Source organism: Pelodiscus sinensis, chromosome 3 (assembly GCF_052426305.1).
Source record: "Pelodiscus sinensis isolate ZL-2025 chromosome 3, ASM5242630v1, whole genome shotgun sequence".
NCBI classification, from domain to species: domain Eukaryota; kingdom Metazoa; phylum Chordata; order Testudines; family Trionychidae; genus Pelodiscus; species Pelodiscus sinensis.
In genome coordinates, this window is record NC_143054.1 from 140323548 (window position 1) to 140342125 (window position 18578).

Sequence of the window (18578 nt, forward strand, 5' to 3'; positions counted from 1 at the left end):
GACTGTTTGGCTAAGGGTATGAAGATAGTTGGATTGATTGTATTAGCCAACCTTAGTGGGCCTGGTTTTGCTGGGACCACGTTTGGCTCATGCTGTGCTTTATTAATTAATAAAGCTGTTTGTTAGCTGCCTAAATAGAGAGGAGTGTTTTTGCTTCGACACTACTCAACATTTTCTTCCGTGTCTGGTAATAAATTTAAATTAACTGCTAGTTAAACTTTGTAGATGTCACAAAGATTGGCAGAAATGAAGAAGGCAGTTCACTTGGAGCAATCTGGAGAACTTGGTAACTGGGCGCATTTAAAAAAATGCTTTTTTGATGCAGCCAATTGCAGAGTTATGTGTCTAGGAGCAAGGAATGCTTGTCATAAATACAGACTGTACAGGACTGTATCCGGAAGAGCAGTGCTTATGAGAAGAATTCAGGGTTATAATGGACAAGCAGCTCAGCATGAGCTCCCAGTGTATTTCTGTAGCATAAAGAACTAATGCAATTATTGCATGTAAAATGGGGACAGGGGTGATCTCTGCCTGGTAGGGAGAGGGGCAGGGAAAGGAGGAAATGTGAGGGCACCTGGCTTCAGCAATTAAAATGTAGGGGGCACGTGATAAATCTAGGAGAGCATGTCACACATACCACCACCCCCTTACGTGTCGCATCTAAACAGAAGAAGAGAAAATAGGAAAAGGAAGCAATATTTACTTTTCTTTCAGTACTAGATTTACTTGGCATTGTTCAAGTCCTTAACTCAGTTAATTTTAGTTTTTCATTTATGTCATTCTGTGGTGGGGCTGACGGATGAGGGTTCAGTATGCAGTTGTTGAACAAACAAACTCACGAATAGACAGATGGACATTTCTAAAACATATATTAAAAATTGGATAGACCAATATTGGAATACTGTAGGTAGCTCTGGTGTCCACACTTTGAAAAAGATGTTGAAATATCAAAGAGGATGCAGAAGACACACAAAAATGATTCAAGGCCAGGAGAATATGCCTTAGAGTTAGATAATTACATTTCTTTAACTTATCCAAAAGAAGATTGAGAGATGTTTCAATTACAATGTATAAATACCTTCACAGGGAGAAAATACTGGGTACTAATACTGGGTAATGGGTACGGCTTTCAGTCTGGGTGAGACCTGCATAATAAGACCCAGTGGCTGGAAACCCAGTGGCTTGATGCATTCAAATTGGAGATAAGGCACACACTTCTAACATTTTAAGATTGAGTGTGATTAACCATTGGAACATACTATCAATGGAAATGGTAAATTCTCAATCTTATTAGCTACGTCTGTATAGCAAGACTGGGTGCCTTCTGAAAGATGTATGCTTTAGCCCAACACAAATTATGGGGTTCAACACAGGGTAAACTGAGTAAAATTTAAGGGCCTGTAATACACAGGCTGTCAGACTAGATGATTTAAAGGTCTAATAATAATCATTATTATACCTTTAGACCATTCTGGCCTTAAACTCTATGAATTTTGTGTAGGGCCAAACCAGTGAGGTTTGTGTTCTATTTTGTTTGGTAACACAAACAATGGATGTGGGCAAGGCTAATAAAATTGACTTTAAGATCTTTAATAGAAGATGTAACGAATGTTTTTCTGGATCTCCTGAATCCAGTGGTAGCCAGATAAAAACAAACAAATTTCTCACTCAGTTCAGATACCCTAGCGGCCTTTTTTTCTGAGGGAGACATGGTTCTTTCATGTTTAATTAACCAGGCTTTATCCCTTTGTGAAGGTTAGGCCCCTATATATCTCTAGTATTGAAAAAGAGCCTGTTCCTACATTCTAAATTGGCTAAGTGCCCTAAGGGGGATACCTTTGCTTCATAGCACATATTTCCACATTTAGAACTGCTGCAAAAACCAAAAGGGGACAGAAGCAATAAACTTCTCAAGTTGTTCAGCTGGTCCCACGAACGTTGGCTTTTGTTTTTCTCTTAGTTTTATGTTTTTGCTGTTACATGATACATACTATGGGAGACAAAGTAAGCTAAATAACACATGAAATTTCATGTCTGGGTATTTTCCTTCAGATTTGGGTAGTATGCTGTCTGGAGGACCATCTGAATCTCATCCCTAGCATGCTTCTTTTACATAGTGTGAAGATCTAGATCTGCAAATCCATGATATGGCCCAAAATAATTACCATGGAAAAAAAACACACCTCAGAGGCAAATCGTATATTGATGTTCACTCAGGTCTTACTCCCATGCAGTTTTGACAGCCTATAGAAAATGAGAATAAGTACTTTACGTGACAAGAAAAATAGACACTAGTCATGGGACTTCTTGCACTCATGGGATAATAAGATTTTCTTTTATACAGTAGTCTGCTTTGTTCCTAAAAGTACTTCTGTATTTTGGTAAGTTTGTATATTCTGTGATTTTTTTTAAGCAAAAATCTCAAGAGAATCACTTTCCTGTCAATAAATCTAACATATTAACAAATAGTTACCAGTTACTTATGTAGAAAAAGTTATCGAACAGTTAGATATTTAAAATATTTTCAAGAATTGAGCAATGTCTCCCTCATTCTTGTAAACAGTGTGTGCGCTTTTTTCTTTTGAAATATTTTGAGTCAAATAGGGCAGAAGAGTACATAAATAGGGCAGTTTTAACTATGTACATTGTATTAACAGGCAAGAGTATTGTTATACTATAATTTTACAAACAATTATCCTCTTCATCCTCCATTACTCTATCAAGTTAAAACATAATTTTAAAATCCTGTAACGAAAATGTATTGAACTGCTACAATTTAATTGTATAATCATCTCATGAATACCATTACAGTTTGTAACACGAAGCCGTGTTAGTCCGTACATTTTAAAATGAGCAGTCCTGTAGCACCTTAGAGACTAACAAAAATATATTGTATCATTGTGGACAAAATCTTCTTCCTCAGATAGAGTGAAGAAAAAAGGGGGACGCTCACAATTTGTAACAGAAAAAGAATAGAGGAGGGTAAAAAAGTACCTATTAATTGTAGTACCAGTGCTAATGTGGCTAATTGAGTGGTGTGGAAGTATCCCATGCTTTCAAAAATATGACCAACTCTGTGATTTAGTGCAATGAGCATTGTTAACGAACCTTCGGAAATGAGGGTTTAAATCTTATTTTTAAATCACAACTTATATGCATTTATTGGTCTTTGCCTACATCATAAAGGAAACCAATTTGCCTCTTGCCTATCTTTCCCACCAGTTTTCCTAAAAAGCTCAGAATAAAATAATATATTCTTCTAAAGATTTATTGTTTTTCAGAAACGTAGCTGGATATGTGCAATAAATCATTGTAAAGATGAACATTATGTGCTGAACTTCTAAAAGGTAATATTTAATGTTTTTATATTTTCTCAACCTAGGCCATATCCTGCAGTCCCCATCGGCTAATGTGCTTCCAACCCTTCCATTTCATGTGCTGCGCAGTTTGTTCAGCACTACACCATTGACTACTGATGATGGAGTACTGCTTAGGCGGATGGCACTGGAAATAGGGGCAGTGCATCTTATCCTTGCTTGTCTATCTGCTCTGAGTCACCATGCCCCAAGAGTGCCCAACTCTAGTCCCAACCAGTCAGAGGTAAGCGTAAACTTAGCTTTCATCTAGTGACTGACATAGCAACAATAAGCTCTTCTCTTGGATCTGAGAGTAGTAGACCAGTTCCCTCAGAATAAATTTACATGGGTGTATACTTCATATTCTTTATAATCCAAAATATACAGGAAGTATCAAAGTGATCCTTGATGTGAAGTGACTAAACAAATGACTGAGGAAAGTAAAATTCTGGTTAGTAACCCTAGCGTCAACCATAGTTGTTCTGTATTCAAGACACTTCCATATGTGTTGGACTGGCAGATGTTTATCTCCACATTACCATATGTTCTTGTCATGGTAACTTCCTGAAATGTGTGCTCAAACCTTGCACTTTGAGCATCAGACCCTAACTTTCTGATTCATCTTCAGCTACTAGGGTTGGCATCGTGATGCTAGTAAGGATTCTAACAGGGCTCTGGTCCAAAAGTTCCTCATACCCCATTTTAGGTAACATTTTGATCAAACTTCCATCCAGAGCAGCAGCTCAGTAAACAGATTCTCCAAAAATTACTTTATAGGGTTCAAAACCCTCTTTCCAGATAGTAATAGTACATGATTTTGCATTCTGACTGGACAGAATTTTTTTCCCCTCTGGATGTTAGTGAACTGAACACAAGAATGGCTAAACTGGGTCAGATTAATGGTCTGGCTGGCCCAAAATCCTATCTTCTGATAGTGGCCAATGCCATGTGCTTCAGAGGGGCATGAACAGAACAGAATAATCAAGTGGTCCTCCTTTTGTCATCCTCTTCAATCTTCTGGCAAATAGAGGCTAAAGAGACTCAAATCATGGTGTTGAGAACACAAAAGTATGTTGAAAGTTTAACTGTTGCAGCTTCCACATTTGTAACAAATGGGTGTCTTGGTGGGTGGGGAGCACACATGGAAAACAGGACCGCCAGATGGAAAGACTGCCACATGGAAAAGGGAAATTATCAGTGTCCTAGAATTCACAGAAATGAATGTGCTACAAAGCTTTTAAGATCACTGCATTAGAAGCAAGCGTGTTTTGATTCAGTCTGATCCCACCACCGTAGTCACGTTTCCAAAAATTGGCAAAATCAGAATCTCACAGCTTCTCTCAGAAGCAAGGAAATTGTTCTGGGCAGAAAAGAATGTTTTATCAACTCAGAGCAGTACACACCCAGGATACCCAGAGTGTCTCAGCAGGATTGGCTGAGCTGTTAACCAACCAACAAATCTGAATTGTGTGTGAATTAGAAAATCTTTTAACTAATGACTAAGCAATTCAGGCACCTGAAAGTAAGCCTCCCTTGCAAATCACCAAAATGTGAAACTATAGTCCTCTGTTTCACCAGTGAAGTGGTTTCACTGTCTATAGGAGCAGGTGCCCTTACACAGGTGACAGGCTGTTTGCGGTCTCCCTCCTCCCTGTGATAGGAAAGTTAATGTTAAAAAAATGACTCACCAAGCCTGTACTGAGGCCAGTATTCTTGAGGTGGGGATTCCCCAGAAGTGCTGAAGTCCTCATGGTAGCTCTCTTCAAATCCAGTGAGACAGCATATACACACAGTAACCAGTCTCAGAGATTGAGCACATTGTAGTTTCACTAGCAAGTAGGTTCCAATTTAAAACTAAAACCATGAAAGCAAAGCTTTGTCAATAAGTTACTGCAAAGGCCATAATAATATACTCTTACAATATAACAATGCTATAATTTAAAATGTTAAAACTTCTTTACTGGCAGTAAAAAGATTTCTAAGATGCCAGGTAGATATATTTGTATTGGAATCTTTTTTTTCTAATTCAAAATTTTCTTAATTTTTAACTCACTGTTTATATATTTTAAAGTTACATGCATCAGTGGTATTTGCTTTTTATAACGTATAGTATTAACAGCTTTATTTCCTCATTCTCTTTGCTATATTTGAAACAAAACAGAAAGTGAAGATCAGAAGAGAAAATTAAGTCATCTCCAGTTTTTGGTGCAGGCCAGAATTTTCTGTCTGGGATGCCTGACATTAGGCACATAAATAGGTGACCTGCTTTTCTAAAGTACTCATTTTCAAAGCTCTCAGTAATTCTAATGGAACCTCTGGGTGCTCAGTATTTCTGAAAAGCAGGTCACGTATTTAGGTGCTAAATACATGTTTCAGTGCATAACTTTCCAATTCCAGTTGGGAATTTTTTTTCAGCATGCTTATCTGTTATATATGATGATTCATCTAAGATCTGGCAGCTATCTTTTATATTTAACACAGTCACCAGAATATTTTGCACATATTAAAACAGTTTACTAATCTTAATGCTATTTTGCAATTAAATGTGTGTTATAATTTAAATGCAGTAGTGAGCACTATAAAAGTAAGTAATCTGAACATCTAAAAAAAAATAGTGAAGTGGGGTTCATGACACTCTAAAGCCAGGGAGTATTATACCCATTTTACTGGAGTAGAAACTAAGATACCATTGAGTTTAAATGACTTTGGCCGCATATGAATTCTGTGGCCAAGTTGACATATACCGTTTCTCCTGATTTGTATGCTTACACCTTAACAATTCCACTCTTCTGTTTAGCAAATTTATTCACAGTTAAACTGTGTAGTTTCATAATACAAGTTTCAGTAGGCTGCAGAAAGGTTTTGAAATGACATTTTATCTTTAGTTCAAATATATCTGATTATAATTTTGATTAAACTTGACTAGATTTTAGTGCTGGTTGTAGAGCTTTGTCATTTAACATGATCCTAATTAGCCTTCATTAGTGAATATTGTAAAATATTATTGCCAATGAGGTTATAGTGAGCAGAAAAACGATTTACTTTCCCATGCAAACTGAAAATTACATGGGATAATTTATAGTCCTGGTTCTGTACTAGAAATCTACCTTCATTGCAGAGACTTTTCTGTCCTGGGTGTTGAATTCCAGTGGATGTCCCTGAGTTGTGTTTTAATAAGTTTAAAAAAAAAAAAAGAAACAAAACAAAAAGGGTCCTTTCCTGAAGGACAGGAGGAATTTGATAGGACCTGGACAACATGATATAGAATCACTTTGTTTTTATTAGCCTCAAGTGTCGAACACACATAACAGTGCATCAACAGAAGAACAGCAACTATACTGGGCTAAGGGTACTGGCTTTGGAACTGGCTCCACTGCTTCTGGATGGGATGTAGAACAAGCTTTGACTAAACAAAGGCTGGAAGAAGAGCATGTCACCTGTCTTTTGCAGGTATGAAATGGTAAAGTGTGATTGACCCATATAAGCAGGGCTCAACAAACTGCTGAATCTACTCACCTGTGGCGAGTAGATTTCAGCCAGTCGCTCAGTGTACCCCATTCACCGGTGCCAGTCTGGTGCGGTGCCAGTCTGGTGCATGCGCAGTGCGGGGCTAGTGAGTAGCTCTCGCTGGGGTTTGTCAAGCCCTGCATATAAGCATTCATGCATGTGGTGGTAATAAAGTTGAGAACGTTTGAAAATGTAGGACTGAACCATATGGAGTAGAAAATTCCAATAAACTGTTTGCTTAAAGTTGGACGCAATACACCTGTGACCTCAAGTAATAAATTGTGCAGCTGTTTTGTTAGATATTTGCAAGCTAAGCTACTGAAAACAGGAGGTTGTAAGCTTGATGTGCATAATAGCTTTGTAGCAAAAGTGGATGTCCCTGTGGTTATAGGATATGGGGAGGTATTTGTTCCTGGCCACCAAAATTAAGAGTTTATGCCAGCCTTTCAGGATTGGGGAGTATTTTTCTACGTTCTCTAAATATACAAGCTACTTTATCAAGCTCAGGAAGGTTGCAATAGCATTGTCTTTTATAGATTGAGTTTGGTGCTTTAGGACTTTCAGGATCACATGAGAGTATAGAGCAGTGGTCATGCATGGTGCCAGCCCCGGGCGCGTGGGCAGCCCTGCCACTAGGTGTGGGGTGCGTGAGCGGTCCCGCCCCTGGACGCCAGGCGTGTGAGTGGCCCCGCCCCCAGACACCCGGCAGCCACGAAAGGTTGGGGACCACTGGTATAGAGCACTTCCTTGTTCATCCAAGTACAGGGTGTCAAACACAAATTAGTATGAGCTCACAAGAAGCTGAAGTTTAAATGATGAACAATTAAGGTTTTTGTTTTCCCCTGGAGGAAGATCACCTATAAGTTATAACTTCTATCATGGTAATACATAAAAAAAAAGGAGCAGAACACAGAAGTGGACATGTTTAGCTATCAGCAGATGGACAGCTCTGAAGGTTCACTGAACCAAGAATATTCTAGCAGATTTATGTGGTTCTTTTACACTCCCATGTAGACCTGTTTGCATCCAGGCAAAAACAAAGGCAATGGCAGTTCATCAGAGAAGCAGGCTTAGGAGACGAGGTTTAGATTAATTTAATCTAGTTTGCCAAATAAGCTTCATCATGATTTCCCTCTTTTCCCACTAGCAAGGTGGTAATTTTTAAGTCTATTCTTGTTATCCAAAATTTTCCAAGAAGGCAGTTTTCAGACCTATATTACTAGTCTCAGAGAGCTCCATTTTCACCAGGCATATCTCTCTTCTCTGGGTTTGTTCAGTGTACCACTAAATTTGAGACATTTACATTTTATCTATCATTATCTGAAATAAAATTAAGCTCACATCCTTAGCCCCACCCTAGAGCCCACACTCTAGTTTAAATTATGCTGGGTCATGAGTATCAACCATTTTCTTCAACTGGGTCATGAGGGAAAAGTTTGAAAATCACTGGCTAAGCTAATCTTAACTGCTGAGAGAGCACAGAGGAGAGGCATTTTTTTAACTTGCTCAGCCCTGAGCCATATCAAATGTAACAGGTAAAACAATAGTTTCCAGAAAACTAGTTAAAATCATGATAGGTGATAGAACACAAGCTTCATGCACCCTGCAAGACAGTTCCCTACACAGACAAGGTAGAAGATAACTGAATTATTCACAAAGTAAAGATCAGTGGCAGTCTTCAGATGTAGACCCATGCAGGGAGTAATCTCATCAGAAATGAGGGAAGCATGGATAACTGGTGAGGTCTATATTTAAAAGTAAAAGTTGTAATCTATTGGCTAGATAAAGGTATTCTCTTGTTACTTTACCATCAAAGATCCAACAAGTTGTGCATCTTACTAATGAGAGATCAGATATCTACTCTACTGTCATCACTTTTCCATATGATTTACAAATTGGATTTATCATGGGATTAAAGTTGAGATAGGATGTATTTAGAAGGTAGCTATTCTGTTAGGAATGTCAGAACTCTCCCAATGGCACATTTAAAAGATATGCTTTAATGCTTTCAATTGTTTTTTTTAAATGCCAACTTTTACTTGTATAATAATTTGAAGTGGCTTTATTTAAAGTTGTTTATATTTTTAGTTTTGCAAAAATAGTATTAAACTGTGATCTAGTAATTTCTGTATAGGATTCTATCTAAATCATCTTTGACAGTGTATTTTTTTTGCATAATTTTGCAAATTAAAAGGCAGTCATTAAGTAGATATGGACAATTTGAGGTCTTTCCTCTAAGATGCATCAGATTTTGACTAAGTGTCTCAATATATTTTAAAATTTCAGGTACTTGCTAGTTACATAAATCCTGCAGGGAGCATATCAAATGGAGAGACCCAGACTAGCCATGAGGGCAGAGGACAAAACAGCAATGCCCTTCCATCAGTTCTGTTAGAGCTGCTCAGTCAATCTTGTCTCATTCCAGCAATGTCGTCATACCTCCGTAATGATTCAGGTAAAGTGCTCCTGTTTTTTTTAAAAGTATATTGCACTTCTTTCCCTGAAATAAGCCTGGTGGAGAAGCAGCGCTGCTATTGACTATCTCATGGAAAATGTAAAAAGTCATTTGTAAGTGAATCTCATGCTACTGAAAAAAAAATCCCTGCAAATTTCCATCGGTTACTTCTGACATTTTTTTTAAAAAGTGGAAAAGCATATTTTTATTACTCCTTTATAGTAGATTTACTTAAGTCTTCTGAAATTAATTTTTTCACCTTTTTGTTTTGTACCAGTTTAAATTCTTGCATAGTTTCAAATTATCCCTTTTTTAAAAAGCCAGAAATACTTAACATTAAATTGTTTACAGATTTATATGTGTGATTTTTCCAGGTGATAATTTTTGTATCCTATTCTTCAAGATGAGGGATGTGGGCATGTGCTCTGCACTGCTGGGAGTGTAAAGTGTTCTATAGCAGTTTCTGTTGGTTTACTCATGCCTGCTATGCCATCTCGAGCTGCTAACCAAAGGCATAAGTAGGAGTGTGGTTATTGGGTCTTTAGTTGATGATCTTTCTGTCAGAAGTGTGTGGTGTTAATGAGAAATCTTCAGTTGACTTAGCATTAGTGTGCATGCACATGCCAGTTGTTAGCATTGTAAGCAAGAAATCCTGCTTAAAGATAACGTACATTTTGTTAAAATGAGTGAGCCCTACCATTACTTCTGAACTCTAAAGGAGAAGGTGGGAGTAGGTATTCAGCCAGGAATGATTTTGTACCTTTTAAAAAATTTTAGTTTCGTTCTCCTCAAGTTAAACTAGATGATCCTTCATAGATGTCATGGATTACCACTGCAGTATGGAAACGGGTTGCAGGTGTATACTATTTCATTCGTTGAGGCATAAGACAAATCATTTGTTATCGGAGTTAACTTTTAAAATTGCTTTTTTCATAGCCATGCATATATACAATGAAATATAGACTGTTGAGTTGGCGCTGTTACTGCTCTGCAGAACGTGGGGCATTGCATTATTTTTGGGTTGAAGCAGATCAAGGAAGTCTCAGGAAACCTCAATCAACAAAAAATTTTAACAATGTGAAGAATGTTTCTTTTGATGTTTTAGAGTATTTGGCACATCGCTATAGTATTACCTCATTTTCAAGAATACTCTGGTCAAATATTTGTAAGCTTGCAGCTCGAGTTTAAGATAAATCAGAGTACAGGCAGTCCCCGAGTTACGCGGATCCGACTTATGTCGGATCCGCAGTTACGAACGGGGCCGTTCCTCTCCCTGGTCCCCAGCAGACCAGGGAGAGGAAGCAAAGCGGCGGAACACGTGGGCAGCGGACAGGGCTGTCCGCTGCCCACGCGCTCCGAGGCTTGGCTCTGCTTTGGCCCCCCCCCCCCCCCACCCCCAGTCTGCAGACCAAGGGGATGGGGGAGAGGGGGCAAAGCAGAGCCAAGCCGCAGAGCGCGCGGTCAGCTGACAGCCCAGACGCGTCTGGGCTGGCAGCTGGCAGCGCGCTCCGCGGCTTGGCTCTGCTTTGCCCCCTCTCCCCCATCCCCTTGGTCTGCAGACCAGGGGGACGGGGGGGGGCAAAGCAGAGCCAAGCCTCGGAGCGCGTGGGCAGCGGACAGCCCTGTCCGCTGCCCACGTGTTCCGCCGCTTTGCCCCCGTCCCCCTGGTCTGCAGACCAGGGGGACGGGGAACAAAGCAGAGCAAAGCCACGGAGCCCGAGGGCAGCAGAACAGCCACGGCGCGTCTGGGCTGTCCCGCTGCCCCCGTGCTCCATGGCTTTGTTCCGGATGCCTGTGGTACAGCATCTGGGGCGCTGCCAGTTGGTCCCGTAGCGCCGCTCTGGGCGCTACTGGACCAACCCGGCAGCACCCCAGCTGTTCTGCCCCAGGCGTCCTGATTCAGCCACTGCTGGTCAGATTCAGCAGCGGCTGAATCAGGACGCCTGGGGCAGAGCAGCTGGGGTGCTGCTGGGTTGGTCCAGTAGCGCCGAGGAGCGGCGGCGCTACTGGACCAACCCAGCAGCACCCCAGCTGCTCTGCCCCAGGCGTCCCCAAGTCAGCCGCTGCTGAAACGGACCAGTGGCTGACTACAGGAAGCCCCTACCCCGGGCTTCCTGGAGTCAGCCACTGATCAGTTTCAGCAGCGGCTGAATCCGGACGCCAGTTCCGACCTACATACAGATTCAACTTAAGAACAAACCTACAGTCCCTATCTTGTACGTAACCCGGGGACTGCCTGTACGCTATGGCTGATGCAAGTCCTTGCTCATTTAAATTTTTTCTCGTCTAAAACGGCACTGAATAGTTCTATATTCCATGAAAACAATTACAGTAAAACTCCAGTGGTCCGGCATCCAATGGTCTGGCACTCCTGATGGTCCGGCACCATCAGGAACCCGGAAGTGCTCCGGGCAGCTGGACAGTTGGAGCTACTCTGCCCCCTGCTTCTCCAAGTCAGCTGCTGGTCAGTTTCAGCACCGGTTCACTTGGGGACACCTGGGGCAGAGCAGCTGGGGTGCTGCCGAGTTGGTCCCGTACCGCCACCCCTCAGCGCTGCGGAACCAACCCGGCAGCACCCAAGCTGCTCTGCCCCAGACTTCCCCAAGTCAGCCTCTGCTGAAACTGACTAGCAGCTGACTCCGGGAAGCCCGGGGCACAGCAGACTCTTTCCCAGGCTTCCCGGAGTCAGCTGCTGATCAGTTTCAGCAGTGGCTGACTTGGGGAAGTCTGAGGCAGAGCAGCTGGGGTGCTGCCGGGTTGGTTCCGCAGCGCTGAGGGGCGCATCCCCCCCGCTCCACCCCAGACTCCTCATAGCCCCCCCCCCCCTATAGTCCGGCATATTTGATAATCCGGCACCCTCTGGGTCCTAAATGTGCTGGATTATTGGAAGTTTACTGTATTTAGTTTTACTTGAGAGAACAAGTTATTTTGTTAGTTGTGACTATGGGCCATGTTGTCCATAAATGACTTATTTTTAAAAACGGCTTATTTCTGTAAATTAATTCTGTAAAAAATTTCATGTTAGATGTTTTTCTGAATTTCTTCAGAAGTTTTTTGAATTTCTTCAGAAGTTATTTGAAGTTTGAATTTAGTAATGCAGGTCAAGATTTTCAAAAATAGATGTCTAAAGTTAGGCTCCTAAATCTATATTTAGGAGTTGTCTTCATTTGGCATCCATTTTTTAAAATCTGTCTCAATTCTTGCAGCTCTGTAGGAAATGAATTTTGTCCTGAATAAAAATTATAATTAAAAGTTTGATACAAGTAGGGCTTTTCACTTTATAAATTGCTAACCATACTAAATGCCACACAGCAGAACTGTCTTATGCCTCATGGGATGAAATATTAACATGACCTCTTGCAACCTGTTTCCAAACTCCTTAGAATACCCAATAAAATATACAGGCAGTCTTCGAGTTACGCGGATCTGACTTATGTCGGATCTGCAGTTACGAACGGGGCCCGTCTCCAGCAGACCAGGGAGAGGAAGCAAAGCGGCGGAGCATGTGGGCAGTGGACAGCCCAGACATGTCTGGGCTGTCAGCTTCCCGCGTGCTCCGCGGCTTTGCTCTGCTTTGCTCCCTGTCTCCCTGGTCTGCAGACCAGGGGGACGGGGAGCAAAGATGCGGAACACGTGGGCAGCGGACAGCCCAGACACGTCTGGGCTGTCCGCTGCCCGCATGCTCCTTGGCTTTGCTCTGCTTTGCTCCCCGTCTCCCTGGTCTAAAAGCATATTTTTATTACTCCTTTATAGTAGATTTACTTAAGTCTTATGAAATTAATTTTTTTACCTTTTTGTTTTGTTCCAGTTTAAATTCTTGCATAGTTTCAAATTATCTACAGACCAGGGAGACGGGGAGCAAAGCAGAGCAAAGCCAAGGAGCCAGAGGGCAGCAGGACAGCCACGGCGCGTCTGGGCTGTCCCGCTGCCCCCATGCTCCGCGGCTTTGCTCCGGACGCCTGTGGTACAGCAGCTGGGGCGCTGCCGGTTGGTCCCGTAGCGCCGCTCTGGGCGCTACTGGACCAACCCAGCTGCTCTGCCCCAGGCGTCCCCAAGTCAGCCGCTGCTGAAACTGACCAGTGGCTGACTACAGGAAGCCCTTTCCCCGGGCTTCCTGGAATCAGCTGAAACAAAATACAGGACTATGTAGCACTTTAAAGACTAACAAGATGGTTTATTAGATGATGAGCTTTCGTGGGCCAGACCCACTTCCTCAGATCAAATAGTGGAAGAAAATAGTCACAACCATATATACCAAAGGATACAATTTAAAAAAATGAACACACATGAAAAGGACAAATCACATTACAGAACAGAAGGGGGATTTGGCGGGGGGGGGGGAGGGGGAAGGAAGGTGAATGCCAGTGAGTTAATTATATTAGAGGTGGGGAAGGGGAAATGTCTGTGAGTTAATAGAATTAGAGGTGATAATTGGGGAAGCTATCTTTGTAATGTGTAAGATAGCCGGGGTCTTTGTTAAGTCCGGTGCGGAGAGTGTCGAATTTTAGCATGAATGCCAGTTCAGAGGATTCCCTTTCAAGTGCAGATTTGAATGTCTTCTGAAGTAGGATGCAGGTTAGCAGGTCATTGAGACTGTGTCCTTTCTGGTTGAAATGACAAGCAACTGTTTTTTCTTTGTGATCCTGTCTAATGTCTGTTTTGTGGGCATTGATTCTTTGGCGAAGTGTCTGAGACGTTTGTCCAATGTACATAGCAGAAGGACACTTTCTGCACATGATAGCATAGATTATATTTCTGGAGGCGCAGGAATATGTATGCTGATCAGTTTCAGCAGCGGCTGAATCTGGATGCCAGTTCTGACTTACATACAGATTCAACTTAAGAACAAACCACCAGTCCCTATCTTGTACGTAACCCGGGGACTGCCTGTAGTAGAAAGAGACTCTCAGCGCCATAAGATGACTTCTTTTTCTGGGCTGGGCAGCTGCTTGGCACTGAGCAACATTGTCATTCAGGGAGGCCAAGCCCTGTGCAAGTCCCACACCATGTAAAGGGCAGAAGCTCCTTATTCAAGATTTTAGATAAATGTGAAGTAGCTTCTGAAGTTGTGGTTGCGTTCTCCCTTACGAAAACAGAGACAGTGCTGTTATTTGAATAGAGGGAGGAGCAATGAGGTACAGATAGGAAAAAATGAAAGTGGTGTGGCTCTTGGAGCTAGAAGAATAGCAACTCTAGTTTATTGACCTACGTTCCGTAACTTTGAGGGAGTGGAAGGTTTTGGTGGGAAAATCTTTAAAGAAATTAAGTATATGTTCTGTTGCTGAGTTATTGGCAGTTTTGCATATCCAGTGGCTGAACAATATATTTCAGGTGGGAATTTTAAAATTAACAATTAGTGGCCAAAGTAACAGAGAGATGGTTCTTTTTCATGGAAGGAGGTGAAAATATAAATATATGACCAATCCACAAGTTGCTACCATATATTGAAAATTCACAAGGAATCTGGAACAGAGAAAGAGGGTGCAGCAGCACACTGAGGGTCTGAGGCAGGGAGGATACAGGGAAGGGTGGGATGCAGGGGGCTGGCAGGGAGGATGTAGTAGAATGGTTGGGTCTTGGCAGGAGGGGGCAGAGGATGAGGATGCCTATGTAGTGCAGTTACTGAGGGGGTGCGGGACAGGTGGCACCCCATGGTCTGCACACTGCAAGAAGTTGTTCCCTGCAGCATGCAGAAATTCTTCCTTCCCCCTGCTAGACAGAGCACACAGCCCCAATCCAGCCCATGGCTTCCTTTGATGGGGTCTCTGAGGCTGCCCCCGCCCTATCCATGTGAGTGAGCTGGCACTCCATCCACAGCTCTCCATGTGTGGCTGGAGCACCAGTGCGGGCTCTCACCACTGTGGAAGAGGGTGAAGTGAGCCCCAAGCTTCGCAATCTGTATCAAGGCAGGCTGCATGTCGGATACGGCTCATGGTCCATAGTTTCCCCATCTCTGTGCTGAGGCTTCAGCTTCAGCCCTGGATAGTGGGGCTCGGGACACCGGACTTCAGCCCCGTACATTTTGTCTTCAGCTTTCTACCTTTAACCCCAACAAGTCTAATGCTGACCCTCCTTGTTGAACAACCTGAAACCAGATTGTGCCCCTGCCCGCTGGGGCCCTAGAACCTGACTGGGAACCACTGGCCTAGGCAACCTTGTGTATATGCATTATGATAGTCTTTAAATATAGAAAAATGCTATACTACCTCTGCCTTATGTATTTTCTAGGATGTACAGTACTCAAGAAATGATGCTGTTCAATATTTTTTTCCTCCAGTATGTGGCTCCATACCTCACTTAAGGCACATGTTCCATATTCAGTGAAGGCCTCGGAACTTGTAATTTCCTTATGGGCTTTTCTGTGATGCTGATCTTGGTATCTTTGCAATGCGTCTGTTTTTTCAGAGATGGAGAATTTACAAGGTTCCACTAATCTTGTGTGCATGAGTGTTTGTTTGGGCATCCAATTCAAAACATGAAGAACCTTACTTTTTCAGAATATTTATTACTTTGTACAACTCTGTATATTTAAAGCATTCGCTTACCTAAGAGATCTAAAGTCTGTAATTTGTTCAAGGCCACACTGTGGGAGAGTCAGTATTAAAACTCACTTAGGTCCTTTTGTCTCTCAATCCAAACATATTCCTCATGACCATACTACCTTACTGCAAAAGGTGCTGAACACAATCCATTCGATCTACTGAATGAAGCTGGTGTCTTGTGGAAAAAATGAATTGGACATTGTCCCAATATGATTGTGCACTAGGAGTCAGGATTAAAGTTTCGTGAGAGTCCTTGAATCTGGTGTTTCCAAGTGTGTGTGTGTGTGTGTGTGTTTGAATTTGCAGTATTAACATTTTTTATGTATACCTTGTAAGTACTTCTCTAAGGTTTTTTAAAAGACAGATTTTGTGTAACTTGTTACACCCTCTTACCACACACTCCATCAGCAGGGCTTTAACCCCATAGTCTGTTCAACGCAAACACTAGCACTTAACTTAAAATGTGCATTACTCTAGTAGGAAGTACCAGTAGACTGTTACTCCTTGTGGACATGTGAGTAGAGGAGCGTGCATAATACAGTTAATGCATTGTATATTTGAGTAGCCACATTTTGCAGACAAGACAATTGTGTAGCGAACTTCACTGCCCATCAGAAATAACCTGCCAAATTTTAATATGAGAGACTTGCATCTACCCGGTTAGAGATCTTGGTTACATCCAGACTTGGTTTTACATCTCAGCAGAGTAAGAAGCCTTATTCTGTAGAGTTGGGCATTGTATGAATAGAACTGATAAAATGTTCCAGAGTTTCCATGTCCCTCTGGGAATAAACTGTATAAAGGGGGAAGGGAGGAATGATTGAGAGGGTTGAATCATAATGGAAAATATAGAGGTTGTTAATGTGCCCTCTACAACTAAGTATTATATAGAATGCAACTACTGTTGGGATCAAGGCTTGACAATTAATGTAATCTACTTGCCCATGACGAGTAGATTACAAACCGGCACAGCTGCGCAGCGCGCTGAACCACGCAGCTGGCAAGCCTGAGAGGCTAGTCTTTCAGTATTTTGGTGATAACGGTAGTTTAATCATATTTGTAGACTCATCTTAAATAGTTAGCTGCAAGTACAGAATGTGCCTTGCCTGTAAAGTCTCTTTATGGCAGAACTTAATAGGCAGCTCTTTTTGTGAAATAGCTTCATATTAAGCTGCATGTGATATTGATTTAATGACAACTTACAACAAGAAATTCATCTTAAGCTTTCCTGAGGTCTACATATGTTCTCTCAGGTTCATTCCAGATTAAGTGGCTCTATAAACTCTTTATGGTAAAAGGTCACGTGTTCCTGATGAAAGTGATTTTTTTTGATAAGATGATGAAGAACATGTAAGTACAACTCGTTCCCTGTCACTCTGTGCTGAGGTGATCCGCCTCTGGAACTGATGCATCTGCCACAGTATCACCCTAAAGGCTCACACTTACCTAGAATAAACAATGTTTGGGCAGACGCTCTGATTCGCGATTTCAATTCCGACCACAAATGGGAGTTACATCCTGCGATATTCACATCCATCTTTCGCTGATGGGGAATCCAAACCATAGACCTTCTTGCGACTCCCAACAATACCAAGTGCCCCCGATTCTGTTTGAGAGCTGGACTATGCAGAGGATCTCGGGTCAATGCATTCCTCATCTGTTGGAACAAACCTCTTCACTATGCCTTCCCACCCATTCCGCTCATACCCAGAGTTTTATGCAAAGTCCGTACTGACAAAGCTCTAGTCATACTGATAGCGCCATCATGGGCCAGACAAACCTGGTTCCCATTCTTGCACGTGATGTCCACAACCACACCATATTGTCTTCCATCCTGTAATGACATCCTATCTCAGGAAAGGAGCAAACTACTTCACCCCCAACCACACACGCTTCACCTACATGCGTGGCTCATGTCTGGTTCCAGGGTATGGAGTCCCTATGCTCAGAACGAGTAAAAGCAATCCTTCTACAAAGCAGTAGGCCATCCATCAGGGTTACCTACCCACAAAAATGGAAAAGATTCTCGGCCTGGTGTCACCTGTTGCACGTGGACCCTCACACCATTCCACCAGATCCTTGAGTATCTACATCATCTTAAAAATGGTGGTCTGTCAGACTCCTCCGTGAGGGTACACCTTGCAGCAATATTGACTCTTCATGAATGCATAGATGGCTCATCCGTATTTGCACACTGTACAACAAGAGGATTTTTGAAGGGTCTCCAAAACTTTTTTCCTCCTGTTAGGGCTCCTGCCTCTATGAGGGATCTGAATCTGGTCTTGGACTGTCGCATGAGGCCCCCTTTTGAATACTTGGGTACTTGCCCAGTTCACTTTCTACTAATGAAGGTGCTATTTATCACAGCCATGACCTCTGCGAGGAGGGTTACTGAAATAGGGGCCCTTGTGGTAGACCCACCATATACCATCTTCACTAAGGACAGTCACTTTACATCCACATCCAACATTTTTACCCAAATCATGCACATCCTTCCACATCAATGAACCTATAGTGCTACCAGTGTTCTTTCCTAAGCCCACACATCCCCCAAGTATGCTATGCTTCACACACTTGACATCTGCTGAGCTCTGGCTTTTTATATAGACAAAATGCGACCATTCCATAAATCTCTGCACCTGTTCATATCCATCGCACCACACTTGAAGGGCGTGCCTATCTCAACAGAATGTATTTCCAAATGGGTTTCATCCTGTG

General features: G+C 42.2%; 1 protein-coding gene across 5 annotated transcripts in view; it reads left to right on the forward strand.

Moving 5' to 3' along the window:
- BIRC6 (baculoviral IAP repeat containing 6) overlaps nt 1-18578 on the forward strand; it is a 339419-nt gene that overhangs the window by 214843 nt on the left and 105998 nt on the right. For all 5 annotated transcript variants that reach the window (XM_075924970.2, XM_089776902.1, XM_089776900.1 and 2 more), the window contains 3 exons: nt 3383-3600; nt 6642-6806; nt 9150-9318. In XM_075924970.2, the coding sequence (XP_075781085.1) occupies nt 3383-3600; nt 6642-6806; nt 9150-9318 (552 nt within the window). The remainder of the gene's footprint in view (nt 1-3382; nt 3601-6641; nt 6807-9149; nt 9319-18578) is intronic.